This window comes from Merops nubicus, unplaced genomic scaffold (assembly GCF_000691845.1).
Source record: "Merops nubicus isolate BGI_N331 unplaced genomic scaffold, ASM69184v1 scaffold10912, whole genome shotgun sequence".
NCBI classification, from domain to species: Eukaryota; Metazoa; Chordata; class Aves; order Coraciiformes; family Meropidae; genus Merops; species Merops nubicus.
In genome coordinates, this window is record NW_008594257.1 from 1 (window position 1) to 23524 (window position 23524).

Below are 23524 nucleotides of genomic sequence, written 5' to 3' on the forward strand. Positions count from 1 at the left end.
AGGATTCTATGATTCTATGATTTATTCAAAAGACACTTTGGAAGGTAAATTTCCAAAGAATTCCCTTTGCATTGATATTTTTCTGGTTGTGTGTGAGCGTCTGATTCCAGCTGTACTTGGGATATAGTAAAATACTTTAAGAAAAGACGAATTAAAACTGGGAAGTAAATTGAGATAGATTGCAAAAGTCCATAATTTTGAAAAAAGAGCAAATTTTCCCCCCATTTTCACTAGTCCTTTAGAAATCTGCAAGCCACTTCAGTGTTTAAAAGAAAAAAACCCTAAAAGCAGTACAGTGCCTTTCACGCAAATTTCAGGGAGGTGGTAAGCACTCAATCCACAAGAACAAGTAATTATTTAAAATATGACTCTACTAAAATGCAGAGTGGGCAAGTGAACACACAAGTAGGGTGCATGTGGCAGAGGCTCTCTTTTGGGTGATGAGAGTTGGGGTTTGCCTGGCTGAGGGGCTCCCATTTTTTTCCTCATAGTTTTAAATAGCTGTTTTAACTCTTCACTCCTCTTGATGTTTTCTGTTCGTTTTTGTTTGGTTGTTTTTTTTCTTAACCACATTATCTTCTGGCTTGTTCCCCAGACCCAGACAGAGAGTCATATAATAAATACATAGAACCCTAACTTTATAAAAACTTTATTTTCTTTCCTGCGAACATGCAGCAAAAACTTTGTTGCTGATTTTTTCCATTTTGTTCATTAGTTACCCACACAGCTTGCTGGGCTTTTGGTGGAAGTCTTCTTGGTGGTGTAAAAATAACGAAGAAAAACACTTCACCAAACCCATGGAATGTGCAGGGCTGTCAGAAAATGCAAGTGAGATATGTATGCCTAGGTATACAAAGTGACTTAGCACATTAAGTATTAGCACTTGCGAGTTATGTGCTGGGCTGTAGGACAAAAAACGCTATGGCAGTGCCGTGGTTATGAAGGTTGTGCTCTGAAACTACACTTCAGTGCTTAGTGGTGCCTGGCTTGGCTTGAGTGGCCTGGCCCCAGAGGGCTTCTTCCACATCCCTTCCCAGGGCAGCAAAGGGTGAGAAGCTGCAGGCGTTTTGAGGTGTTCTCCAAGGCAGTTCTTGGCCTCCTTCCTGAGCAGAACAGTATCCACTATGTGTGGGTACTAACAGAAATATCTAGACTCTAGAGAGGAAGCAAGAGTAAGGAAAGCTGTGGAAGAACAGGGTTTTCATGTATGAGGACGTGCCACAGTGAGGTGGATCTCAGGTCTACCTGTCATGCTGAGATGAGGTGCCATCTACCTTGGAGGAGTATCAGCAGTGGTCCTGTCCCCTCTGAAGAATCTCACTGCCAAATTCTCATTGTTTTCAGTGGTACAGTTTTATTTCTTTTGGCCTTATTGTGAAAGATGCAGCTAAAAACTAGCAGGAATTGTTGGGAACCCTCCCCCCCCCCTTTTTTTTTTTTTCAACTTTTCAAAAACGTATATATGTGCTTTTAGCCCTGAGTTTTATATGGCTCATACCCTAGTCTCTCTCTGGATTTTACATGTCCCCATTGCTCCTCTGGCAGCTGGTGACTTTCCTCTTCAGAAGTGCTGGTGGATGCCCTCAATTTTCATAATAGTCTTGTGATGAGTGCACAGAAGTTGGGACATCTGTCTTCCAGACCCTTTTCAGTCTTTGAGGATTAACTTTATAGCTCCTATATCCAAGGACAGTCCCCACACCCCTGGGCTTGCAAACAAGGCTGGAAAAGGCCTGCCATTCACTGCTCTGCTCATGTAGGTTGGTGCCAAAAATAATGAAAAGAGTATCAGGTCAAAGTTAGCAAGTAGGAATTAATTATATGACCTAGTGATTAAGGAAGGCAGGTGGGAGAGGTGCATCTTGGCTTCTGGTGTCTGAGTTTGTGTGTATATTTTTTAAAATCTTGTGGTTTTCTAAATTGTCCACTGAGTGAAAACTAGAAATGGATGCCAAAGCTGAGAAGAGAGTAGCCAGGTAAGGATTTTTGTGATTGTCAGGCCTCTGATTCCTTCTTCAGGAATGTGCACTGTCCTCTTGCTTTGTAAACTGAACTTTACAAGGCCTTAGTTTTCTGTATTGCTTTTTTATTTATTGAGACTGTGACTGCTGCATATCAGATTCTGGAATTTATTCTTCATGTATCATGCCTGAATTGTGCCACTGCAGAAGGAGTAAAATGGTAATTTGTGCTAGAAGTTTTTCTTACTTGGAGAATTCAGTGCGGTATATTTTCTTCTTTTCTCCTCTAGACACCTAGCTGTTGGGCAGAAGAAGGAGCAGAGAAGAGATCACATCAGCGCTCAGCATCATGGGGAAGTGCTGATCAACTAAAAGAGGTGAGAATTTTTGCACAGTGGAACCTTTCCAGTTTTGATATGGCCAAGCCATTTTTTAATCCCTATCTGGAGTCCAGGAAACTGCACCCGTTCCCACCCCTCTGTTGCTTTTGAAACTCTTAAGTCTAGCGTAAGAGTTGTTTCAAGAGTGGTTGGTTTTTTATGCTTGTTGGATTTCCTCCCTGCCTACTACACAGTGTTGGCTGTGGAGGGGTGGCCAGAGTGAGCGCTGAGGAACCAGCTTGTTGTTTGCTTACTAATGTTTCTGTTCAGAGTTACCTGAGGTAGCTTTCTGTTCTTTAATGCTGCTCTCTGGAAAGAGGCAGTGTAAGCTGGTACGTTAGCATGTTCTTGTTTAGGAGTTTTGTTTGAGGTGGAGATATAGAGGGCATCACTTTCACAAAGGAAAAAGGAGGGTAAGTGTTGATAATGTGCATGATAATAAAGCAATGCTACGATTATTTGAAATGATCTTTAATCATATTTATTATACTGTAGAGTACAGTTGTAACTAGAAAGAACCCACCAAAAGTGAAGTGGATTTGCATCATGAGAAAGTAGATGCAGAGAAAATGGTCTCCAGCTCATCTGAAATGACAGTATGTCACTTTTTGTCCCAGCAAACTCTATTTTGACCAGACTTCATGTAACTCTAGCTACATGTACCACAACCTAGTAATTGGCCTGCAGTCAGCCTCATGCCCTTGTCAGGAAGGGTGTAGCCTCTTTTCAAGAGCTACACCTTTATTTTGAAGAAATTAATCTTGCAGCATATTCTTATGGGGTAGGACTTTTCCCTGATACTCTGGTCTTTTTACATCCTCTCTCCTGGCTCCATGTTGAATAGAATATGTAAAAATGGGAAGAGGTATATAGATTATTTGAGGAGATGATGTTGCTGGTAATACATAGTCATCTTCCAGACAGTGACTCATGGGAAGAATAGTTGTCAAAAAGAGCAATGTAAGTTTAATTACTTGAAGTTTAAAATCACATTTGACAAATACAGAACAATCTTGTATTCCAGTGGTGGCAATAGCCTCATTTTTAAAGATGAAGACCTGGTCCAAAGAGAGATCAGTTCAAAGAGAATTGTCTATTCCTATCACATTGAATACGTGTTATGAAACCCATCATAGCTGATTTATTAAAACGTAGACCTTCATTTGCCTGGGTGTCTTTCTCTACAGCTGTAAGGAAGCACTCGGAGTCACAGATTAAGTGTCCAGAAATTAGTGCAGAAGGAGTTTTGTGTCAGAAAAGTTTTGGCTTAAACATTACCTACCAGCACAAAGGAATTGTAGCTGGAGCAGGAGTAACATCTGTATTTCCAGGATAACTCTTGCTTACTCTTACTGACTCACCAGCCTTCATCTTCTGGTGGTTCCTTATCAAGTTCTGCAACAAGCAGCTTTTCTTTACCACAGGACTGTGACTGTCAGTGATAGTAAAACCTTCAGCATGTGAGCAAGTCTCTGTCATTTGATAACTGTGACCCATTGTACTAGGTTGCCATCCTCTTTATGGACTGACCACAAGAGAAATACAGGAAACATGAGGCTGGTGGGTTTCATGGTTTCTTCTTGACAGGACACAGTAACGGAAAAAATGGTGTGTGTGGAGAGGAACAGTTTCTCTCAGAAGTTTGCTGTGGTGGTTCATCTCTAAACATGCACTTGTCTTTTCCAGCTTTTATGGTTCTTCCCTTTCCTCTGTTTTCCTTTCTCCAGCTTCTCAAGCCAGTTTTCTTGCCTTTTCTGGTTCTCTAGGTTTGCCTTTTCTGGTTCCCTAGGTTCCCAGTCTCGGTGTCATTCTGCGTGCATTATCCAGCTAGCCTTCATTCGTCTTCCCTAACTTAGGCTGTTACTCAGCTACCTTCCAGTTCTTTGTTTTGTCTCTCCATTGTTTGGTATCTACTTTATCCCTTTCTTTTTCCTTTTTCCTCATCTGTTAGTTTTGGCTTCAGTGTCTCTCTCTGGCTACTTAATGCCTGGGTGGTGCATGTTAAGAGTTTGTTCAATACTAACAGTATCTGTGTGCTCAGTTTCTTTGTGCCAGAGTAATCTGCAGTTTCAGGAAGGAGAAATTCTCTGGGGCAGTTCTATTCAAACTGTAAGGCCTGCTACAGACAGAATTACCAGCAAATGTAGTTGACAGTTCCAAATATCTTTCCTGAACATGTACAAACTGAGTTTTTTGCTAAAGCTTCGCTAAATGTAAAGATTTTTCCAAGGAAATTTAGAGGGGCATATTCACAGCACAAAGGACCCCCAGACTTTGCCTTTTTCTTCCAACAGAACTTAGACAACAGAGCTTCTCGGGTACAAAGCTATGATAAAATGCTAAAATCTGCCTCCCTTTCCATTTAATCTCACTCTTGAAACAACTGTAATAATACTTGTACTGAAGTCTCTGCTGGGAAGGGGATAGGAAAGCTGAATGTTGTGTGGTAGACTTCAGAGAAACTTCGACAAAGCTGTAGGCAGCTGGAAGTAGTAGGCAGCATATGTAATGGAGATAAAAGTATTGCCTCTCCTGGGCAACTGCCTTTGTTGTTAGTAATGTAGGTATCAGTAGTTCTGCTCAGCAGTTTGAATTGTTTCCCATTGCATTCGACAGCAAACAAGTAGATAGCCATTTGTGGTTTCCTTGGGTTGTTCGAGCAGTTTGAATTTGTGTTTTCTTTTTCCAACAAATAATGCAATGATTTCTAGCATGTATTTTTTTATTACGTTGACACTGCAAACTAGCCAAATACTTGTGTGCATAGCTTTAATTGGTTTTGATGAAAGAATGTGCTTTTCAGTTTAAAAAAAAGTTTTTTTCCTTCATTACTTTGAAAACTGTTACAATAAAATGCATTTATTTAACACAACCTGGAACTTTTCATTTGCATTTAAAAAACCCTAAAAATCAGTGTATAGACTTAATATCTCAAGTAAGCAAGTGAATTCTGTATTACCATGTAAAAAAAAATTTCACTTTGGGTAGTTCAAAATTATTTTGCCCTTTAATTGAAATAGGTGGGTGTCAGGTTTGAATCTCTCTAGCAGTGAAATAGGCAATGCTTGCTTTCTTGCACTGGGTCTATTACAAGATTTAAAACTCCCAAGCTCTCAATGTGAACTTTGTAATGATAGAGTGTACCTTTATCACCTCCTAACAAAGTACACTTTAAAAATTTTTGATGGGTTCTAATTCTTGTTCTTAAGAAAACTTGAATATAACTTGTTGGAAGATAATGCCAGACTGCTGTATCATTATACGTCTTGAGTGGAAGATAAAGATTGCTATCAGTCTTTGTACTGGACACAAACCAAGTAGTAGTTCAAACCACTGGTATTTTTCCCCCTTTCAGCCTGGAGAGTTAGTTTGAAATTCTGTTTAAGTTGAATCAGGGCAGTTTTAGTTATAGCTTACTCGGAACTGGAATTTACCCAGAACTGACTGGAAAAACCCGGGATTTAAAACACAGTTTTCAGTTTGTATAGGCTTCTAAACATGTGGATTTTAGACAGCTGATTTTCAGTTCCCTTAAGCACCTCTGTATGCTGTAACTGTTACACTGATGCCAGCAGCCCCCCATGGGACGGTTGCTTTTGCTCTAACAGAGTGGTTGAAAAGGGAGCACAGGAAGTTCCACCTCAACATGTGGAAGAACTTCTTTACTGTAGGGGTTCCAGAGCACTGGAACAGGCTCCCCAGGGAGGTTGTGGAGTCTCCTGCCTTGGAGACTTTTAAGACCCGTCTGGATGCGTTCCTGTGTGACCTGCCCTAGACTAGATGGTCCTGCTCTGGCAGGGGGGTTGGACACGATGATCTCCGGAAGTCCCTTCCAACCCCTAACATTCTGTGTTTCTGTGTGACTTTGGGATAAAAAAGAATTGAATGTGAAAGCTTGCACTTTTCATATGCTTTCATATCCGAATCAAAAGATTGTAGTCAAAGGTTTAAGATTAATTCCTAATGCTTGTTTTGCTCTTTGACCTACTGGTTAACTTGTTTCTTAACAAATGGTTCACGAGTGAGTTAGAGTTTGTGCTCTTTAATAAGGAGTTTGTGGTTTGATCAGCAATAGGAAGTTACCAGGCTGTGTAGCTTGATTTGTAGAAATACAACCTATTTGCTTGCTAATATTATTGAGCATTTGGACAGGAATGGTGAGACATGACATATTCCTTCATGTTGCTATTCTGCAGCTAGATCTCTACCAAGGAGTGGAGTTCAATGTCAGAGTGTATTTAAAACAGTGTTGTGGCTGAATCTTCAAGTACGTCTTTTCCTGGAACCAGTCACTTGGCTCTGTTTGATTTGCACAGCAAATTCTGTAGCTCATATTAGTTGCATCAGTCGAATGCTCAAGAGATGGGATGTACTGTTTCTTTGAGATACCTGATAAAAAAGGTGCCATTAAGGCATATAATTCAGACTCCTTTCTCACTACACGAATGATATCTGTTCTCTAAAGATTAGTGTACCTTCTACTTCTCTGTAGCTTATTTTGGCTATGCTTTATGTTCTGACTGTGCTTCTCTGCTGCTTAAGAAAAAAAATGGAGATAAACTCCTAGGAAGCTAGCACAACTACCTCTTCCTGTTTGTACTAGAGGCTTTACTTGAGTTTGAGATGGAAAATGATTGGCAATAAAAAGATAATCTTGCAGAATTGAAAAAGCTATTTGGATTTCAGTATTAGCTTTAGCAATTGGTAGATGCACTGTAGACTCCCCTTGGTGAAGACGTGGAGCATCATTTTGTTTGGAGGATTCTGCTGTCCATGTACGTGGTACCACTGCCTGCTTAGTGTGGCTGCTCTGAAGCTAGGTAGTCCATGCTGGCAAGCCTCTGTCTCCTGTGTCTGGAGGATGAACAAGAAATGGCAGATTCCTTTTTGTATGTCCATCCTTACTTTATCTTTTTTTTTGTCTGATGGTAACTACCACATTATGGAAAGCTAGGGCACTTCAAATTCAGGGCTAAGGACAGATGATCTGAGAAGGCATATCTGTTTCTTCACTGCACTGCATGCTTGGCTTGAGTGATCAAATCAACTCCAGATACACAGATTCAGGAAGTTTTCATCTTTCTCCTACTGTCAAGAACCTAGTGACTGGCAAAATGTTTCCCCATTCTCCATCCTTGTTATGTTAAGACATAGATCTTTGCAGGTATATTTTTACTTACTACTTACTAGGTTATTCGCTTGCTTTTTCCTCTCTCTGTGGAGCTAGGTTTCCTAATGGCCATTAATCCCACAGGGAGAATGGGGAAGGTCTGGACAATTTTTTTTTTTTTTTTTTGGTAGAGATGGGAGTATCTCTTCAGGCTCCTTCAAAGTATCTTCCCACATGGTGCTTGAGTTGCACCTTTCACTGAGAGAGCAGTCTCTCAGTTTTCCAAATCTAGCTCATTGATTAGAAATTCACTTGTATTAGGGCTCTGTCTGTCTTGATGTATTCTATACACAGACGCTTCTGGAAGTCTGAACTGTCTGTTGAAAGATCAAAGCATTCCACCATTTGTGAATATCAGTTCTCTGAATATGGGTAATGTGCTGTGGCAAGACTTGATGTGAAGCCTTAAAGGTGGGTCTTTCTTTTGTGAATGATACCAGAAACCTCACAAAGAAAAATCCACAGCCCAGAGCAAAGCTCTGTCCAAGCCTCTTCACCAAGCACTGTCATCTTCACATCACTGTGAAGAGTGATGTGAAGTGATTCTCTACCACAGAGTTGCTTTGCAAGAGCACTAGTGATATAATTGACTACTTGGAGTTAACCACAGAATGTTTACTTGTAAGCTGTCACTCAGAGGTTATTTTCCAGATGATTAAGTTCTTTGAAATATGAATTCCATGTACATTCACTTCTCCTTACTTGCCCTTCAGGTTTTTAAAAATTGTATCTCTAGCTGAATTAAAATAAAATGGGGCTGTGCATGCTTTGCCTTATGTGCCAGTGTGCTGAACATGAGGAAGAGTAGGACTTGAGCCCAAAGGAAAAAAATTATCAAATCTTAAGGAAGTGTATGTACCCACTGTGTGAATTTGCACATCGTCTAAACTTCTGAGACAATGGTTGTAGACGTAAATACTCCTTCATGTAGGAATTATCCAGGAGGAATGAATAAGTGGAAGAATCTCCAGTAAAATTCTCTGGTTTCTTGTTAAGGAGCAGGTCAAATAGTTAATGGCTTTAGTCGCATTTGGCCTTTAAAATACATAACTTTTGATTAGACATCTTTGCAGCTGGCAGCAGAAAAGATAGTTCTGTCTGCCTGAAGGATTCTGTGATAATTTAGCCTGCAGGGAAATGCTGTTAAATGTGTTATGTAAGTTCTCCAAGATGAGCAGTGCATATTGACTGACAGTTGTCTGTAAAGACTCTTTGCTTTTTTGATGAGTTATTACTGGAAAACTTTGGTTTGGTTCAAGATCATTTAAATTAAACTGTAGGCTTCATAGTCCCCAGTTCAAACCAGTTACAGGCCAGAAATCACTATAAATTGTCATTCTGAACCATTTTTGTTTGCATCAGTTGTGACAGTGCTTGTTTGTAAATGAGGACACCTGAGATGTACCTTATATGTGAAGACTGGAGCAGTTACCATTTGATAACTCATCATCACTTCCCCTGAACTTCTTTCCAGCAGATTGCCAAACTGAGGCAGCAGCTTCAGCGCAGTAAGCAGAGTAGTCGTCAAAGTAAAGAGAAAGAACGTCAATCACCTCTCCATGGCAACCATATAGCAATCAGTCAGACTCAGGTAAGTAGAGAGATGCTTGTATTAAAGCCTCCGACCTTATCAGGGTTGAGCGAATAGCCTGTGTTTCTTCCCATTTTTTTCTGTCTAATGTGGTGCCTGAAATGCTTAAGAACCCCACACCATTGGTTCACTGACATTTATCTGATAGTTGTAATATAAAACAAAATTGTAGCAGAATAACAAGTAAACTATATTAAGATGCTGTAAAAATTCTGAACGTGGTCAGATAAGACTGCGTTTCCAGGGATATGTTCTTGCTCCAAGACTAATTTTCGTGGTACACTTGGAAAAGTCTCTGCTCCTCTGGAAGGTATTTGCTTATCAGTTTTGCAAACTCATTTTCTCTGAGCTGGTAAAAAAAAAAAAAAAGCAAGCAGTGTGATTTGGAAGCTCAGCAATTGATCAGTCTTTGAGCAGACTGGCTTGTTGTGAACAGACTTGTAATTCACATTACCATGTATTCATCAATAAAAGAGCAATGCTGTGTCACCAGAGATTTGAGGGAAAATCTCATTTCCTTGTCCCATTTTAAGAATCTTCCCAGTGCTTTTCTCATTGGTCAATTCTTGGCCAATTTCCACATGACATCAAGCAAGACAGTCTTGTAGACGACACCAAGATGGGTGGGAATGTTGATCTGCTTGGGGATAGGAAGGCTTTCCAGAGGGATCTGGGCTGAGGCCAATGGTATGAGCTTCAACAAGGCCAAATGCTGGATCCTGCACTTGAGTCACAACATTCCCATGCAATGCTACAGGCTTGGGGAAGAGTGACTGAAAAACTGCCCAGCAGAAAGGGACCTGGAAGTGCTAATGGATAATTGGCTAAATGTTAGCCAGCAGTGTGCCCAGGTGGCCAAGAAGGCCAATGGCATCCTGGCCTATATCAGAAATAGTGTGACCAGCAGGAGTAGGGAAGTCCCACTGTACTCAGCACTGGTGAGGCCACACTTCAAGTGTTGTGTTCAGTTTTGGGCACCTAAAGTGCTCAGAACTGGGGTTTGATACATGGGCAATTCCCTTCTCTGCAGAGAATTGAGACTGATTGTGTGAGAAAGCCATCAGCTGTTGAGGGAAAGGCTGGATGAGTACCAAAACATTTCTGTTGGCTTTTGCCCAGGACCTGGCCAATCGTGAATGAAAGCCAGTTGGGTGGTCAACAGCAGGTGTCCTGCTTATTAAGAGAACAAGATTTAAGCAGGCCCTGCTTGCAGAGGTGGGTGGAGAGTTCATGTGTTGGTGGGTGCACAAGGCAGAGTTTCCTTAGGAAGGACCTTCTGACTATCTCTGAACAGTGAAGGTAATATCTAAATATGATCTCATATGGTATTTCCCCCAGGATGGCTTCATGGAGGGTGCTGGGTTCCTTTCTTTTTCTTCTTCTCGGTTGTATCACCTGTGGTGAGCGGGATTGTGGCTTTTTTTGTTCCACCCATTATTAGTCAAAACTATATTGTTTGTGTCCTCCATGCTGTTTGAGTTTATGGTTTCCTCTGTTGTACCCATGACTGGCTGGGTTATGTTATTCTTCTGTCTCCAGGAGATAGATAACCTGTCAGGAAAGACAAGGTTATCAAGGTTATCAACAGAAAGAACAGTATAGATTTATTATCTATTTGGGAAAACAGCGCCTCAGTACAAGAAATACACTGAGTTGCTAGAGCGGGTCTAGAGAAAGACAGCTAAGGGGATGAGAGGCCTTGGGCACAAGTCTTATGTCAGCACAAGCAGCTGTGAGACCTGGGGGCTGTTAGCCTCGAGAAGAGGAGGCTGAGAGAACTTATCACTCTTAATAACTCCTTGAGAGGAGGTTGTAGAGGGGTGGGTGCTGGTTTCTTCTTGCAAGTAACAAGTGATAGGACAAGAGGAAATAGCCTCAAGTTGTTCTGGGAGAGGTTTATGTTGGATATTAGAAAAAATTTCTTCACAGAAAGGGTAGCCCTGGAACAGGCTGTCCAGGGAACTGGTTGAATCGCCATCCCTGGATGTGCTTAAGTCATGCAAATGTGGTGCTTAGGGAGTGTAGGTACAGTGATTAGGGACATGATTTAGTAGTAGACTTAGTAGAGTTAGGTTAATGGTTGGACTTGATGATCTTGAAGGTCTTTTCCAACCTGAAGAATTTTACGATTCTATACTACTGTGGTGTTTCCGTTCTAAAAAGAAAGTAATCATTCACCTTGAATTGAAACAACTGAAATCAAGATGATGTTTGCCACAGAATCCTATCCCTGGTGACTAGAGGATCTGTCAAGCTACAGGATAAGTCTTTTTTTTTTTGTGGTTTTGTTTAGGTCATACCTCTTGGTTGTTAGGGTAGTCCAGAATCATGGTCAGTACAGGATCCTGCCTTCTAGCATGAGAGCTTGTGGTTGCATTGGCTATGTTACAGAACAGTTGTTAGAGTTTATTTTGAGAGCTTCCATCATATTAAATGGAAAAACTGCTATCATCACCAGCCTGTTCTTGTCCAGACACCGTGACTTACTGTAAAACTTCAATTAGACATAAATCTTTAGGACGCAAAATATGTCCAGATTACAATGATTACCATTCTCATATTCTATGCCAGTGGGCATTGTGTTGACAGGAATTGTGTCCAGCCATCAGTCTATGGATTTGATATCCTCCTGTCTTATAGCTTAAGCTCAGGTTCCTAGCCTGACAGTTTCTATTTTCTGTTATCTTACTGCTTACCTATTTTGTCAAAATGATGTCTGAGTTTAGTCAAATTTTAATATAGTTGGTAATTATTTTTTTTTTAACACCAACCTGGCTAAAACAGTTTTTGTTTTCAGATCATTTTCATGTTTCACAAAAGTATAAAAATTCATCTGTTACTGAGTATAACTATATTTCTCCTACTATAAAGATGCTGCCATATATGAAGAATAGCTTTGGATAAATTACCTGGCCAAGTTAACTGACCGTGAACCAGACTCTCAGTAGTGTGCAGTGAAGGATGCCTCATGCAGTGTCTGCTCTAGCCATTACAAACTGCCAGCAGAACTGATTCCAATTACAGGTTCTAAAGCTCAGGCAAGGTTCAGCCAATGACTCTGGTGAACCTTAAGCCACTTGTAGAAAGCAGTTAATTATGTCTCATTTGACAGTGCAGACATCTGAGTCATAATTAAATCTCACCTACTGTGGATCCTTAACTTGGACCCCATATTACTAACAGAGTACTATTTGAACTCCTGACATGTTGGGTCTGTCATCGTATTTCCTGACTGCCCTTTTGCATAGCTAGTATTTAGAAGGAGGTTGATCTGCAGTGGCTGATCCTTTTTGTTTCTCCTCCTGTTTGGATAGAATCTTCTGGTTAAAACTTAATGTACTGAAGACATATAGGAAATTTATATTCTTCCTGAACCTTTTGTGCCTTTATAACAAAGGATCTCACTATATTTTGTGTAGCAAAGAGTTTTCCTTTCCATGTCAAAGTAGGCTGTTGCAGGTACCTGTGCCACTATTCATAGTTACAGTAAAAAGTCTTTGACATAGGCTGAAATCCACCTAGGACATATGCTTTGAAGGAACATTCTTTAATTCTTGGAGCTCACTTTGTCATGGCTCACGCAATATTTTGATTTCTCAAGAGGGTGTTTTCTAACAAGGCTGGTGAAGTTTTCAGTTCCAGCACCATTGTGGGAAGTCATCCTGCACACAGTGTGTTTTGTCAGAGTCAGAGAATGCCTCCACACAAGTGATGTGTGCACCTTTGGAACTGCACGTTGTGCAAGGCTCATTCAGCAAGAACTCAAAAATAATTTTTACATTTTGCCTTAAGCACCCTGTGGTTCTGTGAACAGGAGGAGGACAACATACTTTGGGAAGTGAATGCAGTTCATGGCTGTCAGCGTAGGTGCATCTGTGCTATCTAGCTGCTGCCAAGGAAAAGCTTTTGAGGTTGACTGCTCGAGATGCATGTGCACTCTTGTAAATGGTTCCTGTTGGTAACAGATGTCTGCTCCAACAGATTTTTCTGAAAATCATACATATATTTATTTACATGCTTGTTTCTTAAAACTTGCGATGATTTCTGATGTAAAGTTCTGAAAACCTATAAGCTAATGAAACTGAAGGTTCAGAATGAATGCTTTATTTTTAATTCATTAAAGCCAAGCAAGAGAGTATAAAACTGCATTAAGTGAATATTTTAGCTAAATGCTTAACCTTTAGGAATATTACGAAATACCTTTTGGATCCCAGTTAAACTATCAGCACCAGTACCCCACGTGCTCCCTGTTCCCTACTGCCTATTGTGTAGTCTGTACATCTGGAAAGTACATATACCTGCCTACTTAGTGATAAATGAAGTAGTAGTATGCTTTTATTATAGAACAATTCTTTATGTAGAGGTGATTTTAGTGGCTTGATTTTTGCAAGCATTTTTTTAGTTAAATTTGCCAAGTAAACATGGTCTTCTAGATGGCCAAGATAATACACAGTTTCTTACTTTTTAGGTTTTCTAATACTGGTCTCAGACTCCTGTCTTCATGCCATTTTCCAACTTAAAATCATGTTTCTCTCTACATTCTAGGCTTCTATTTCCAGATCAGTTCCTATGCCACTGTCAAACATTTCAGTGCCAAAATCAACTGTTTCACGTGTGCCGTGTAATGTGGAAGGAATAAGCCCCGAACTAGAAAAAGTATTTATTAAGGAAAACAGTGGAAAAGAAGAAGTATCCAAGGTAAACTTATATTGACATGTTTATGGCTGTTTTCTCTTTGTGTAATCTATAAACACATGGGAAACCTTTCTCGTGAGAAACATTCTTTGTGGCTGAAACTACAAATAATTTTCTTCAAAGAACTGTTTGAAGATTTTGTTTCAGAGTTTTAAGGTGATGTTTGTTCAGGGGTGAGTTGGTTGGTTTAGTTTTTTTTAAAGAGCTTCTGACCAAGCATACTTTGTTTAGAGTGCTCTATCTGCAGAGAACTTGGAAGTTTTTATGTGAAATGCAAGTGTTTGTAAATTTACATAATTCAAGCTACTATTATTCAAGTAATAAGTAATTAGAGACCAGGAGATAGATTAATTCCCTTCATTTTGTATTCTTAGGCAAGATTTAAGTTTCCCATGCTATGCTGAGGTGTTGTGTTGTTTGGTTTTTTTTTTTTTTTTTTAAATTTTATTTTAATGCTTTTCTTCCATAAACTCAATGTAGACCATTTTACTTCCATTAAACTTCTATGACATGTCATGGGAGACCTCTGTAAGGGAAATGCTGACAAACAGGGCAGCCTTGCTTGTGTGGGAGAACAGGAGAATTGAGAAGCACTGGAGTGCTTAGATGAGATGACACTTAAAATGGGAAATACTTGTTTTACAGCTACTGTTTCCTAGATAGCTAATGAAAATTTTCTGCTGTGAAGCAAATTACTTTTTTCTAATCTTTTCTAAGATGTAGGTTCTTTTCTTACGAGTAGTCCTGGAATAGCAATTCAATGTACAAGTCAAGCTATAAAACTTTAATCAGAGTTTGAAGATTCCAGAACCTTGTATTTGTTCTTCATTTTGACAGTAAACTTAAAGTTTTGGAATAGTCCTGGCTTGTTCAGAAACTTAGTTGTGCGGACAAAGCAGTCTTAAGAATGAAATAACTGTAGTAGTAGAAGATTTATGTTACATTTGCTTTCCTAAGGATGTCTCATCCCTGTAGAAAGGGTAACAGGGAAATAACTTTAAAAAACAAAACCAAACCAAACCAACAAGAAAACTGAAGCAGCCCAAATCAATCAACCTTCTTGCACCATCTCTGAAGAATAAAAAGGTATGTATTACACAGTGCCACCATGATGTTGCTATGGCTGGGGTTGTACTCTCCTATGGTTAGAGCACATTTCAGTTATTTATACAAGTCATCTTCATAAATGTTGTCCCTGGGCTTTAACAGCTTATTATATGAGATGCAGAACTCTGTCTCCTAAGTTACTGAATGTACTGGCTCTGATCCAGCAAATCAGTTAAGCACATACTTAAGTGCATTGTTGGATTTGAGCCAGAGTTGCTCAGCAGTTTACACAACCAAAGCAATAGTGAACCTTTCCTCCAAACTTCTAGCTGGGGAGAGTCTTCAGACACAAAAGAAAGTCATAAATTAGACATTGCCCTTGAAGTCAAGTCTATTTTTGTGGGCAGAGGGTTGTTTCCTGCTAGGTAACTGATTTCTGTGAAGCCTGGTCTATTGGGACCTAGAGTGGGACTCCTAGTACTGTCTTTGAGCTTATTAGATCTCATAGCTTACTTGTGGAAGGTCATAACAAGAGTAACTTACTCAATCTTACTGCTGGGGAACTTTGTCCGAATACAGCAATTTAGCTTATTTTTAGCCTGGGGGAGTTGGGGCAGCTAGGTTACAGGTTAGGAATTAGTGAACAAAAGATAAAACCATCAGAAACTAAACTTCATTAGTTTCACTGCTAGTGAAACAATTTCTTTTTCTTTCCATTTTCTGCTACTCTGTCTTGCTGTAACTTTTTGTATTTTTAGGAAGTATTTTAAAAGAGCAGTCAAAGGTAGTTGCTTTGGGTGAAGGATAGATTAATCTGTAGACTTGCTTGTAGGAGTGGCATGCATCTAGGTTTTCTGTTGTTGTTGGTTTTTTTTTTTTAATTAGCCTATTTCCATGTTTACTTTACAGTTTTAACTGTGTGTGTTCAAACCTTAGTTTTCATAAGGATTAATCTGTCAAGCTGCATAAAACACTTTGTGCTGTGTTAAGAATCCATATCCATTTACCAGGAAAGATTTGGGGAATAACATCACCTGCTAAAAACCCTGAGAAGGAATATTACTTTTATTTTAGGTTCAGCTCACTACCAAATTTTTTTTTTTTTTTCTAAATTTACTTACTACACTAGTAGCTTTATGATTTCTTCAGTTTTCTTTTGGTAACCACATTTTGAGTCCCAAGTAAAATAAAATTCATTTTAGTTCTGTTAAATTTTAAAAGTTTAGTCTAGTGTTCTTGAATTTTATTAACAAATTGTTTCTTAGTTCATATATTGAAATCAGACTAGGTGATATATAGGACAAAAAGAAGATTAAGGTTAAAGCAGTTTTATGAGTAGTTTTATGGCTATTACGTGAATTACTCTTTTAATTTGGCTCCCAGTCAAAATGAGTAACCAGTGAGACTTTCCTCCCAGCTTCATACTTACCTGCTTAGTCTTCAGATACACAAATCAATTTATTTTTCGGGCTTTTTTTATTTTGTAGGGTATGATGTTGCATACTTTGTTTTCTTTTTTGTGGACTTCAGTTTTTGTAATCCTACTTCTTAAAAGAAGATGTAAATTGGTTAAGAATGTCTTCTCTCTTGCTGACTGGTGTTAGTTATTTTTAAAAAGCAAAGAGCATTTTAAATGTTATTTTAATGATAATAGAAGTTATACTTACAAAAGTACAATTATTTGTAAAAATTATTCTTGTAGACATCTTGCTATTTTTGTTTCATGAAGATAGTTGATGTTACAGTAATGTCATTACCTTTTTGTAATCACTCTAAACTTTATGGTCAATTAGATTGCATTGTAACTGGTCAAAACACTCCAAATACTTCATTCTTTTTGGTTTAGCCATGTACGTGTATATTTTTTCAGATTACTCATCTTGCTTAGTTAGCTGAAGGTGTTTTCTTTTTTTCTTTTATAAAATTAAGTTGGCTTTTTTAAAGTCACTTAATTTCCTCTTTCTCCTCAGATTTATTAGTAAACTTTGATATCCTAATGCATTTATTCAAAGATCCCGGATGTATTTTCCTTCCTGTTTCATAAGCTGTTGACTAACTTCCCAGGAAGTTGTGATGGCATGTGTCTGTTCCCATAGTAAGTTGTAAGAGCAAATCAACTTTTTGTGAAGTTGTGACAAACTTCTGTTATTTGTCCCGTTTTGACTCTGCAACACAAACACTGGAGTCTCTGGTACAATAAGATGATGGAGTTCATGTAGGGAGTGGGGAGTAAGAGAGATTCCCTGTTGCAGAATACATTGTGAAAATAATGAGAAGTGCCCTGTAGCAGAACACTGGATATATAGGACTCCTATTTGGAAAAAATTAATACAGAAACTATCTTACAACTATATAGAAGTCATTAGAAATGAAGCAATTTTGGTGGCCTATCACACAATATAAGTAAAATAATGAACGTGTTTCTTGTTTGGTTTCTGATGCTTCTGCAAATAGCAAGATGATTTTATGGACCTATCAGAAAACTTTATTCTGTAATGAATTCTTTCTCATTTGCACAAGATGCAGAGGGTCCTTGCTTAATCTTCATATCCTTCATCTGAAATGTCTGCTTTTTTCCACGTGCTCCTTCCCAGGATACATTATAGGGCTTTGCACTTGCATCTTGTCTAATGCATCGATACTGGAAGAAAGAAGAACTGTCCTACGTCTGCCTTTGTATTCCAGTCGAGAGAACAGTTTTTAAATCAAAGGCGTTGAATGCTTTGCTCTCAGGAAGGTTGCCTCCCAAACAGATGTAAGGTTTATAAAGAATGGATTCTTTTTAAGGCCTCAGTTGGTATATTATACGATAGTGGCATCCCTGATGCTACTAAATAAGGTGTTACTGGCGCTTTTTTTTTCCAGCAAAAAGACCGATACTGAAAACAATGTGATGAATTTTAACAGTGTATTGAGAAATACATGCTGTTCTCAAGTTATTTCTGTACTTTTAGAAGGAGATAAGAGTAGTATGTCAATGTCCAAGAACACACTATCCCATAGGGGTTGGCAGGTGTCCTGTCAGAACATGTTTGACATAAGGTTGGTACATGACTGGACACTCTTGGTGGAAAAAAAAAAAGGCAAGCCCAAGCAAACAAACCAAAAGCCCCACAAACAAAACCCCCCATTGTATAGCATGCAGTGACTTCTAGTTGGTTTCCATGCATGGAGGTTATGAAAACTAATAGCAGCTGTACCACATTAGTTACCCTGTTTCTTATATACTAAAGTTGTGAGGACATCACTTTTTAAAATGGTTTAGGCATGACTCATAGAAAATGACTACTAAAGTTTTGTTTTTTTTTTTTATTTTGATCAGGTTGAAAGCATAAAGTTTTTAAGGAGTGGAATACTTTTAGTTGGTATTTTCCTGAAGTTTTTTGCACTTGTCATTCAGTATTAAGGAAAAGATAAATAAAGGAGGGTAATCTGAAATGTTTACAGGCATTTTCTGTGCCTTAAAAGTTACTTTACTTGGAAGGAGTGATAAATATTTACCTTTTTCTATTTGTGTGTGTATTTCGAGGGATGTCTAAACACATGGGTAAAGTTTTGTACCTCAAATTTTAATTCAGTGGAGGCTGAAATACGTGATTTGGGAGATACTTCCTGACTATATAAGGCTGCATTGTTCCTCTAGATGTGGAAGAACATCTGTGTTATCCTACAGTCTTTAATTATGTGATCACTTACTGGTTTCTCCCCTCCCTGGAATTCTTGCATTGCCTATTATGTAGAGCTTAGTATATGCACTTAATGAGCAGCTCTTCAGTGGTGGTGTTTTCTCCTCATTAGATAGGTGTCCTAATGCTCACAATTCAACCTTGCTTTGAAGTCAAAATTTGAATTCCTTCCTGGGTTTTTTGCTTCTGTGTAATAGGAGAGTGTCTGAAATTTTATTGTCTTTTTGTCATGGCTGTGTGATAAAGAAGAAAGATGATATCGTTTGCACTCTATGGATGGAGAAACAAAAATCTGTAAGGCTTCTGTGATGTGGTTCTTCAGGTAACTCAGGATTCTGCATGCCATTTAAGGAGTTTAAAGTGGAGCTCCCAGTCTCCTGCATCTGTAAATGTTGAAGACTTTTGCAGATTGGTCCTATGTAGACAGGGTGTCCAGTAAAGATACTGTAAAAGAGAGGACGGTTCAGGTGACTTCGTGGCATCTCATAGAGTTTTTGTGGCAAAGACAGAAATGAAAGTTACGTTTTGCATGGCAGTTGCTTTTTTGGTTTTGTTAATGAAGAGACTGTGTTCTTTCTCCAGCGTCAGTCATGTTTTCTGCCTGCGTTATGTCCGTGTCCCAGGGCTCGGGGCGTGGCGGCAGGCTGGGCTGGTGGGCAGGGCAGCATGGAGCTGTGGTGTGGCACACGGGCACTGCGAGCCCTGTGGCTGGCACAGACCCCACGGCTCTGCCCAGACTTCACAGCATCTGCTGTAGCAAACGTGACGTTCCCTTCAGTGTGTTTCTTTGCTCCTAATTGAAACGTGAAATGACATTAACTGGAAGGCTCCTACAAAGAAAAGGATCTTCCTGCTCTGCTAGGTCTGCCTCTTTGTATAATATGTGGTGGTTTTATGGATAGAATATTGCTGAAAAGGGGAGAACGCAATACTTGGCCAATAAAAGTTTCATGTTCTCATTGGTAGCAAAAGTGTTGGGTTGAATTTTAGGCTCTGGAACAAGAGGCTATAATTTTGGAATATATGAGGAAGAAGAAAGCATTAAATTTAAAATGTTCACTTGAAGTAGAGAAGGGAAAAGACATTACCTTTTTGCAGCTTGAAATTTAAGCTGTTCTCTGTGATTTTAATACAATCCTATAAAAAAGATATTTAAATCTTGCAGCCATTTTTTCCCCTTCACTTTTGAGCAAAACTGTAACTCTCATCTGATCTCTTGCATTTAAAGCAGTGCTGTCTTTGTGATAAAACTCATTTTTTACTGGGAAGGACAAGTAACTAGAGCATGCCAGTTTACTACTGTGAACATGTCTATGCGGTGTTTTGCAGAATGGCACACAGGGTCTCTCTGGCCAGTGCCAGCTAGGCTGGTACGAGCAGGGGGTGCTTAGTAGCTTTGGTTCAAGACAAAGCTTGTGAACCTTATATAAGCCTGTGCATCATCTGCTTAGTTGCCATTTTGTCCGAGGTCACCTTTAGAAGTGAAGTATGGAGTGTAGAGGTCTACCAGAGAATGACAATTTAGCAGTAGAACTTTGATGGTTTTGTTTATAATTGTAATCCAGTTGATGGTTACAGCAATAGTATGCCATTGGTTTTGACATTTCCTGCTTTTTCTTTTATCCAAATGTGATCTACATCAGGGTACTTGTTTCTTTTATATAATAACAGTGACCTTTACTGAAAATTGCATTGCAGAGTGTATTTAGAGGTATGTTTGTTGGAGGGGTTTGCTTTTTTAAACTCTTATTCAAAATACAAAAACACAATACTAGCAAGTGTTAAAGTGCTTTCTGGTGTTAACTTTGCACTAAGAGCATATAGCTGTCTTGGAACATCTGCACATTGTCCCAGCATTCAGTGTAATTGATAGATGTTGTGCCTGTTGCACATTGCATTATTTTGTTATGTAAAAGTTGCTCTTTCAAAAATGGCTTGTTTGCTCTTCTTAAGGCCTCATCTCATTGCTTCAGTTACAAGTGCTACAGGCTGATAACGCTTCGGTGCTTGGTCTTTTCTCTGTGACCTGCAATGCTCGTTTCTCTTGCAGCCTCTGGATATCCCCGATGGTCGAAGGGCCCCGTTGCCTGCTCACTATCGTAGCAGCAGTACCCGAAGCATTGACACTCAGACTCCCTCTGTCCAGGAGCGCAGCAGCAGCTGCAGCAGCCATTCGCCTTGTGTCTCTCCCTTTTGCCCTCCTGAATCTCAGGATGGGAGTCCTTGCTCAACAGAAGATTTACTCTATGACCGTGATAAAGGTGAGAGTAGAATGGTCTGCCTTTACCTATGGGAGGCATGTGATGTCCTGCTTTTACAGCTACCTTCATTTTACTCATTACATCAATATTTTGGTTTTGTTTGATGGTTGTGGAGGGATTGAGGATTTATCTAAAAATTGGTTTTGTTTGTTTACATATCTTTTTCCCTCTTGTTTGTGAAACTTCACAAACATCTTCCATAAATATGTCAGAGGAGCACAGCAAACAGTCTTAACTATTTATGAAGATTCTAGTGTGAAGAATTCAGACTGTAACATGTTTATGTTTAAAAAAAGGTCTCAAGAAGGTTTGTGGTAGACTATATATTCGTCATGGGTGAGTTACTTGCTGATCAAAATGGTGATGATGAAGTTTTGGACTGCTTTTAAAAGTACTCTGCTTCTGAACTCCTAGATTCCTCTTGAAGCTATTTGGTGAGGAGCTTAGATATGAGTTTGAACAGTCTGATGGAGAGTAATTACTTGTCTGTGTATAACAACCCCAATTTTCTGAATAATTTATCTGTATGTATATCCTGCATTTTTTTCAGATTCTGTAAAATGTTGTTTGGTTTTGTAGAGGGAGTAAACTAGGGTTTCAGTAATTAAGAGTTACTGACAGAACATGTAGTTTGAAAATACAGACACCAGTGTAAAAATACTGGTGGTGTTTTTTTTTTTTTTTTTTTTCTTTGGCAATTGTGTACAAAATAAATTATTCTTAGGCTTCTGGTCAGCTAGTGGGAAACATGGACTTTAGTTTGAAGGGATGCAGGGTTTTGGTAAAACATGTAAAGTAAAAGTAGTAAGTTTCACAGAGGAAATTAAATTTTTTTAAGATTTAGCATAGATTTACTAGTGACCCAAAGGCAGCAGCATTTTGATACTATAAGTAAGGTTAAACTTTTTCTGTAAATACTCTGTTTAATAATTTGTAGAGTAATTTGGAAATAAGATTGGGGAAGGCACTGGGAGAAATAATTAGCTTTTCTTGTTTTCTGGAACGTATCGTTCTCCCATCCTAGATGCGAAAGGAAGTGGTGGAAAACAAATCTACCTGCCCAAATAATGAATTGAGAGTGGGCTGTATGAGCCTAAGTTAACCACATCACGGTAAAAGTCTCTTAGATCAACATGGTAGTTGGCCATGCTGCAAAAGCATCAGGGATATTAGTTCCCCCCCACTCTTCCTCTCTTTCTTGTACTGAGCATGTGAATTGGAGTATGTTTTCAAGACTGAGCCACCATAAAGACAGCCACTAAAGTGTTAGTACACAAGGAAATCTCTGGACATAAATTTGTTAATGTATGTCCTGCTAGTGAATGTAAGTTAAAAGGAGAGGAAATGAAAAGAGTAATTGCTTTTGCAGTTAGTACTCAGTTATCACAGTAATTGGAATTTTCAATGGTACTTTATGGGCAGTCATGAGCAAAGGCAGTTTGAAATAGTGCATCTAACCTTATTAATGCTTTTCAAGGGTTTTTATCTCCTGTCATGGATTTTTTTGAACAGGTAATTGGAGTAATGGTTTTTGTGAGTATTGATTTTAAGACTGGCTTTAATGCTAGGTTTGTGTCAAAAGTCTGCTTTAGTAGTGTATAAGTGATGATAATAAACAGCCATCTGTTAATTTTGTAAACAATATAATTCCAATTTTAAGTTGGTTTAAGTGACATAGTTTGTACTGTGCTTATGGAAGATAAAAGCTTGAACTGCTCATAACAGCTTCATTCTCTAAGATAAAAACTAGAGACAGTTATCCAAGAGAAAGTGCTTTATTCAGAGGTTGTAAAAGTGTAGTCAGAAAGATGCCTTTTACTCTCGGACCATTAAGATCCCACAGGCCAGTTGTTCTGAGTTAAGAATGCTGTCTTAAAAATAGTTAAATTACAGATAAAAGAGGGATATAGGTAGAAATTACAAGGGAATGGCAAGTTTTGAGAGACAGTTTATTAACTTCTGTTGTGGATGTTAACTTATTTATAAAAAAAAAAATGATCCAAGTTTTTCATACCTTCATTTTAAAGGTTTTTGTGATGCTAGCATAAAACTGTTGTGAATTTGCTGTGAGGCCTACTGAGGTTTGAAAAATGCCTTGTGTAACCAAATGTGGCCACTTTAAACCCAAGGTATTTTTCTGTTACTTGTCTCAAGTTGAGGTTTTTTCTTCTCTATGGGAATAACTTGGCTTCACTGTTCAGAACTGTGGCCAGTTCTGGTCTCCCCATTTCAAGAAGGACAGAGATCTACTCAAGAGAGAGTCCAGCGAAGGGCTATGAGGATGACTGGGGGACTGGAACACCTGCCTGATGAGGAGAGGCTGAGAGACCTGGGGCTTTTTAGTCTGGAGAAAAGAAGACTTAGGGGGGATTAATTAATATGTATAAATATATGAGGACCGGGTGTCAAGAAGAAAGGGGCAACCTGTTTTTACTTGTACCCTGCAATAAGATGAGGGACAATGGACACAAGCTGGAGCAGAGGTAGTTCCACCTCAACATGAGGAAGAACTTCTTTACTGTAAAGGTTCCAGAGCCCTGGAACAGGCTCCCCAGGGAGGTTGTGGAGTCTCCTTCCTTGGAGACTTTTAAGACCCGTCTGGATGTGTTCCTGTGTGACCTGCCCTAGACTAGATGGCCCTGCTCTGGCAGGGGTTGGACTGGATGATCTCCGAAGGTACCTTCCAACCCCCCATAACATTCTGTGATTCTGTGACTGTTAAAAAAATACAAT

The 23524-nt window shown here is 39.1% G+C and overlaps 1 protein-coding gene across 1 annotated transcript in view; it reads left to right on the forward strand.

Annotated features, from left to right (window-relative positions):
- Positions 1–715: 715 nt before the first annotated feature.
- Positions 716–23524, forward strand: part of GLCCI1 (glucocorticoid induced transcript 1) — a gene marked incomplete at its 5' end in the record, with an annotated part of 28381 nt that continues 5572 nt past the window's right edge. Inside the window, 5 exons of the mRNA XM_008935702.1 lie at positions 716–828; positions 2252–2338; positions 8986–9102; positions 13648–13800; positions 20581–20791. Of these exons, the coding sequence (XP_008933950.1) occupies positions 716–828; positions 2252–2338; positions 8986–9102; positions 13648–13800; positions 20581–20791 (681 nt within the window). The remainder of the gene's footprint in view (positions 829–2251; positions 2339–8985; positions 9103–13647; positions 13801–20580; positions 20792–23524) is intronic.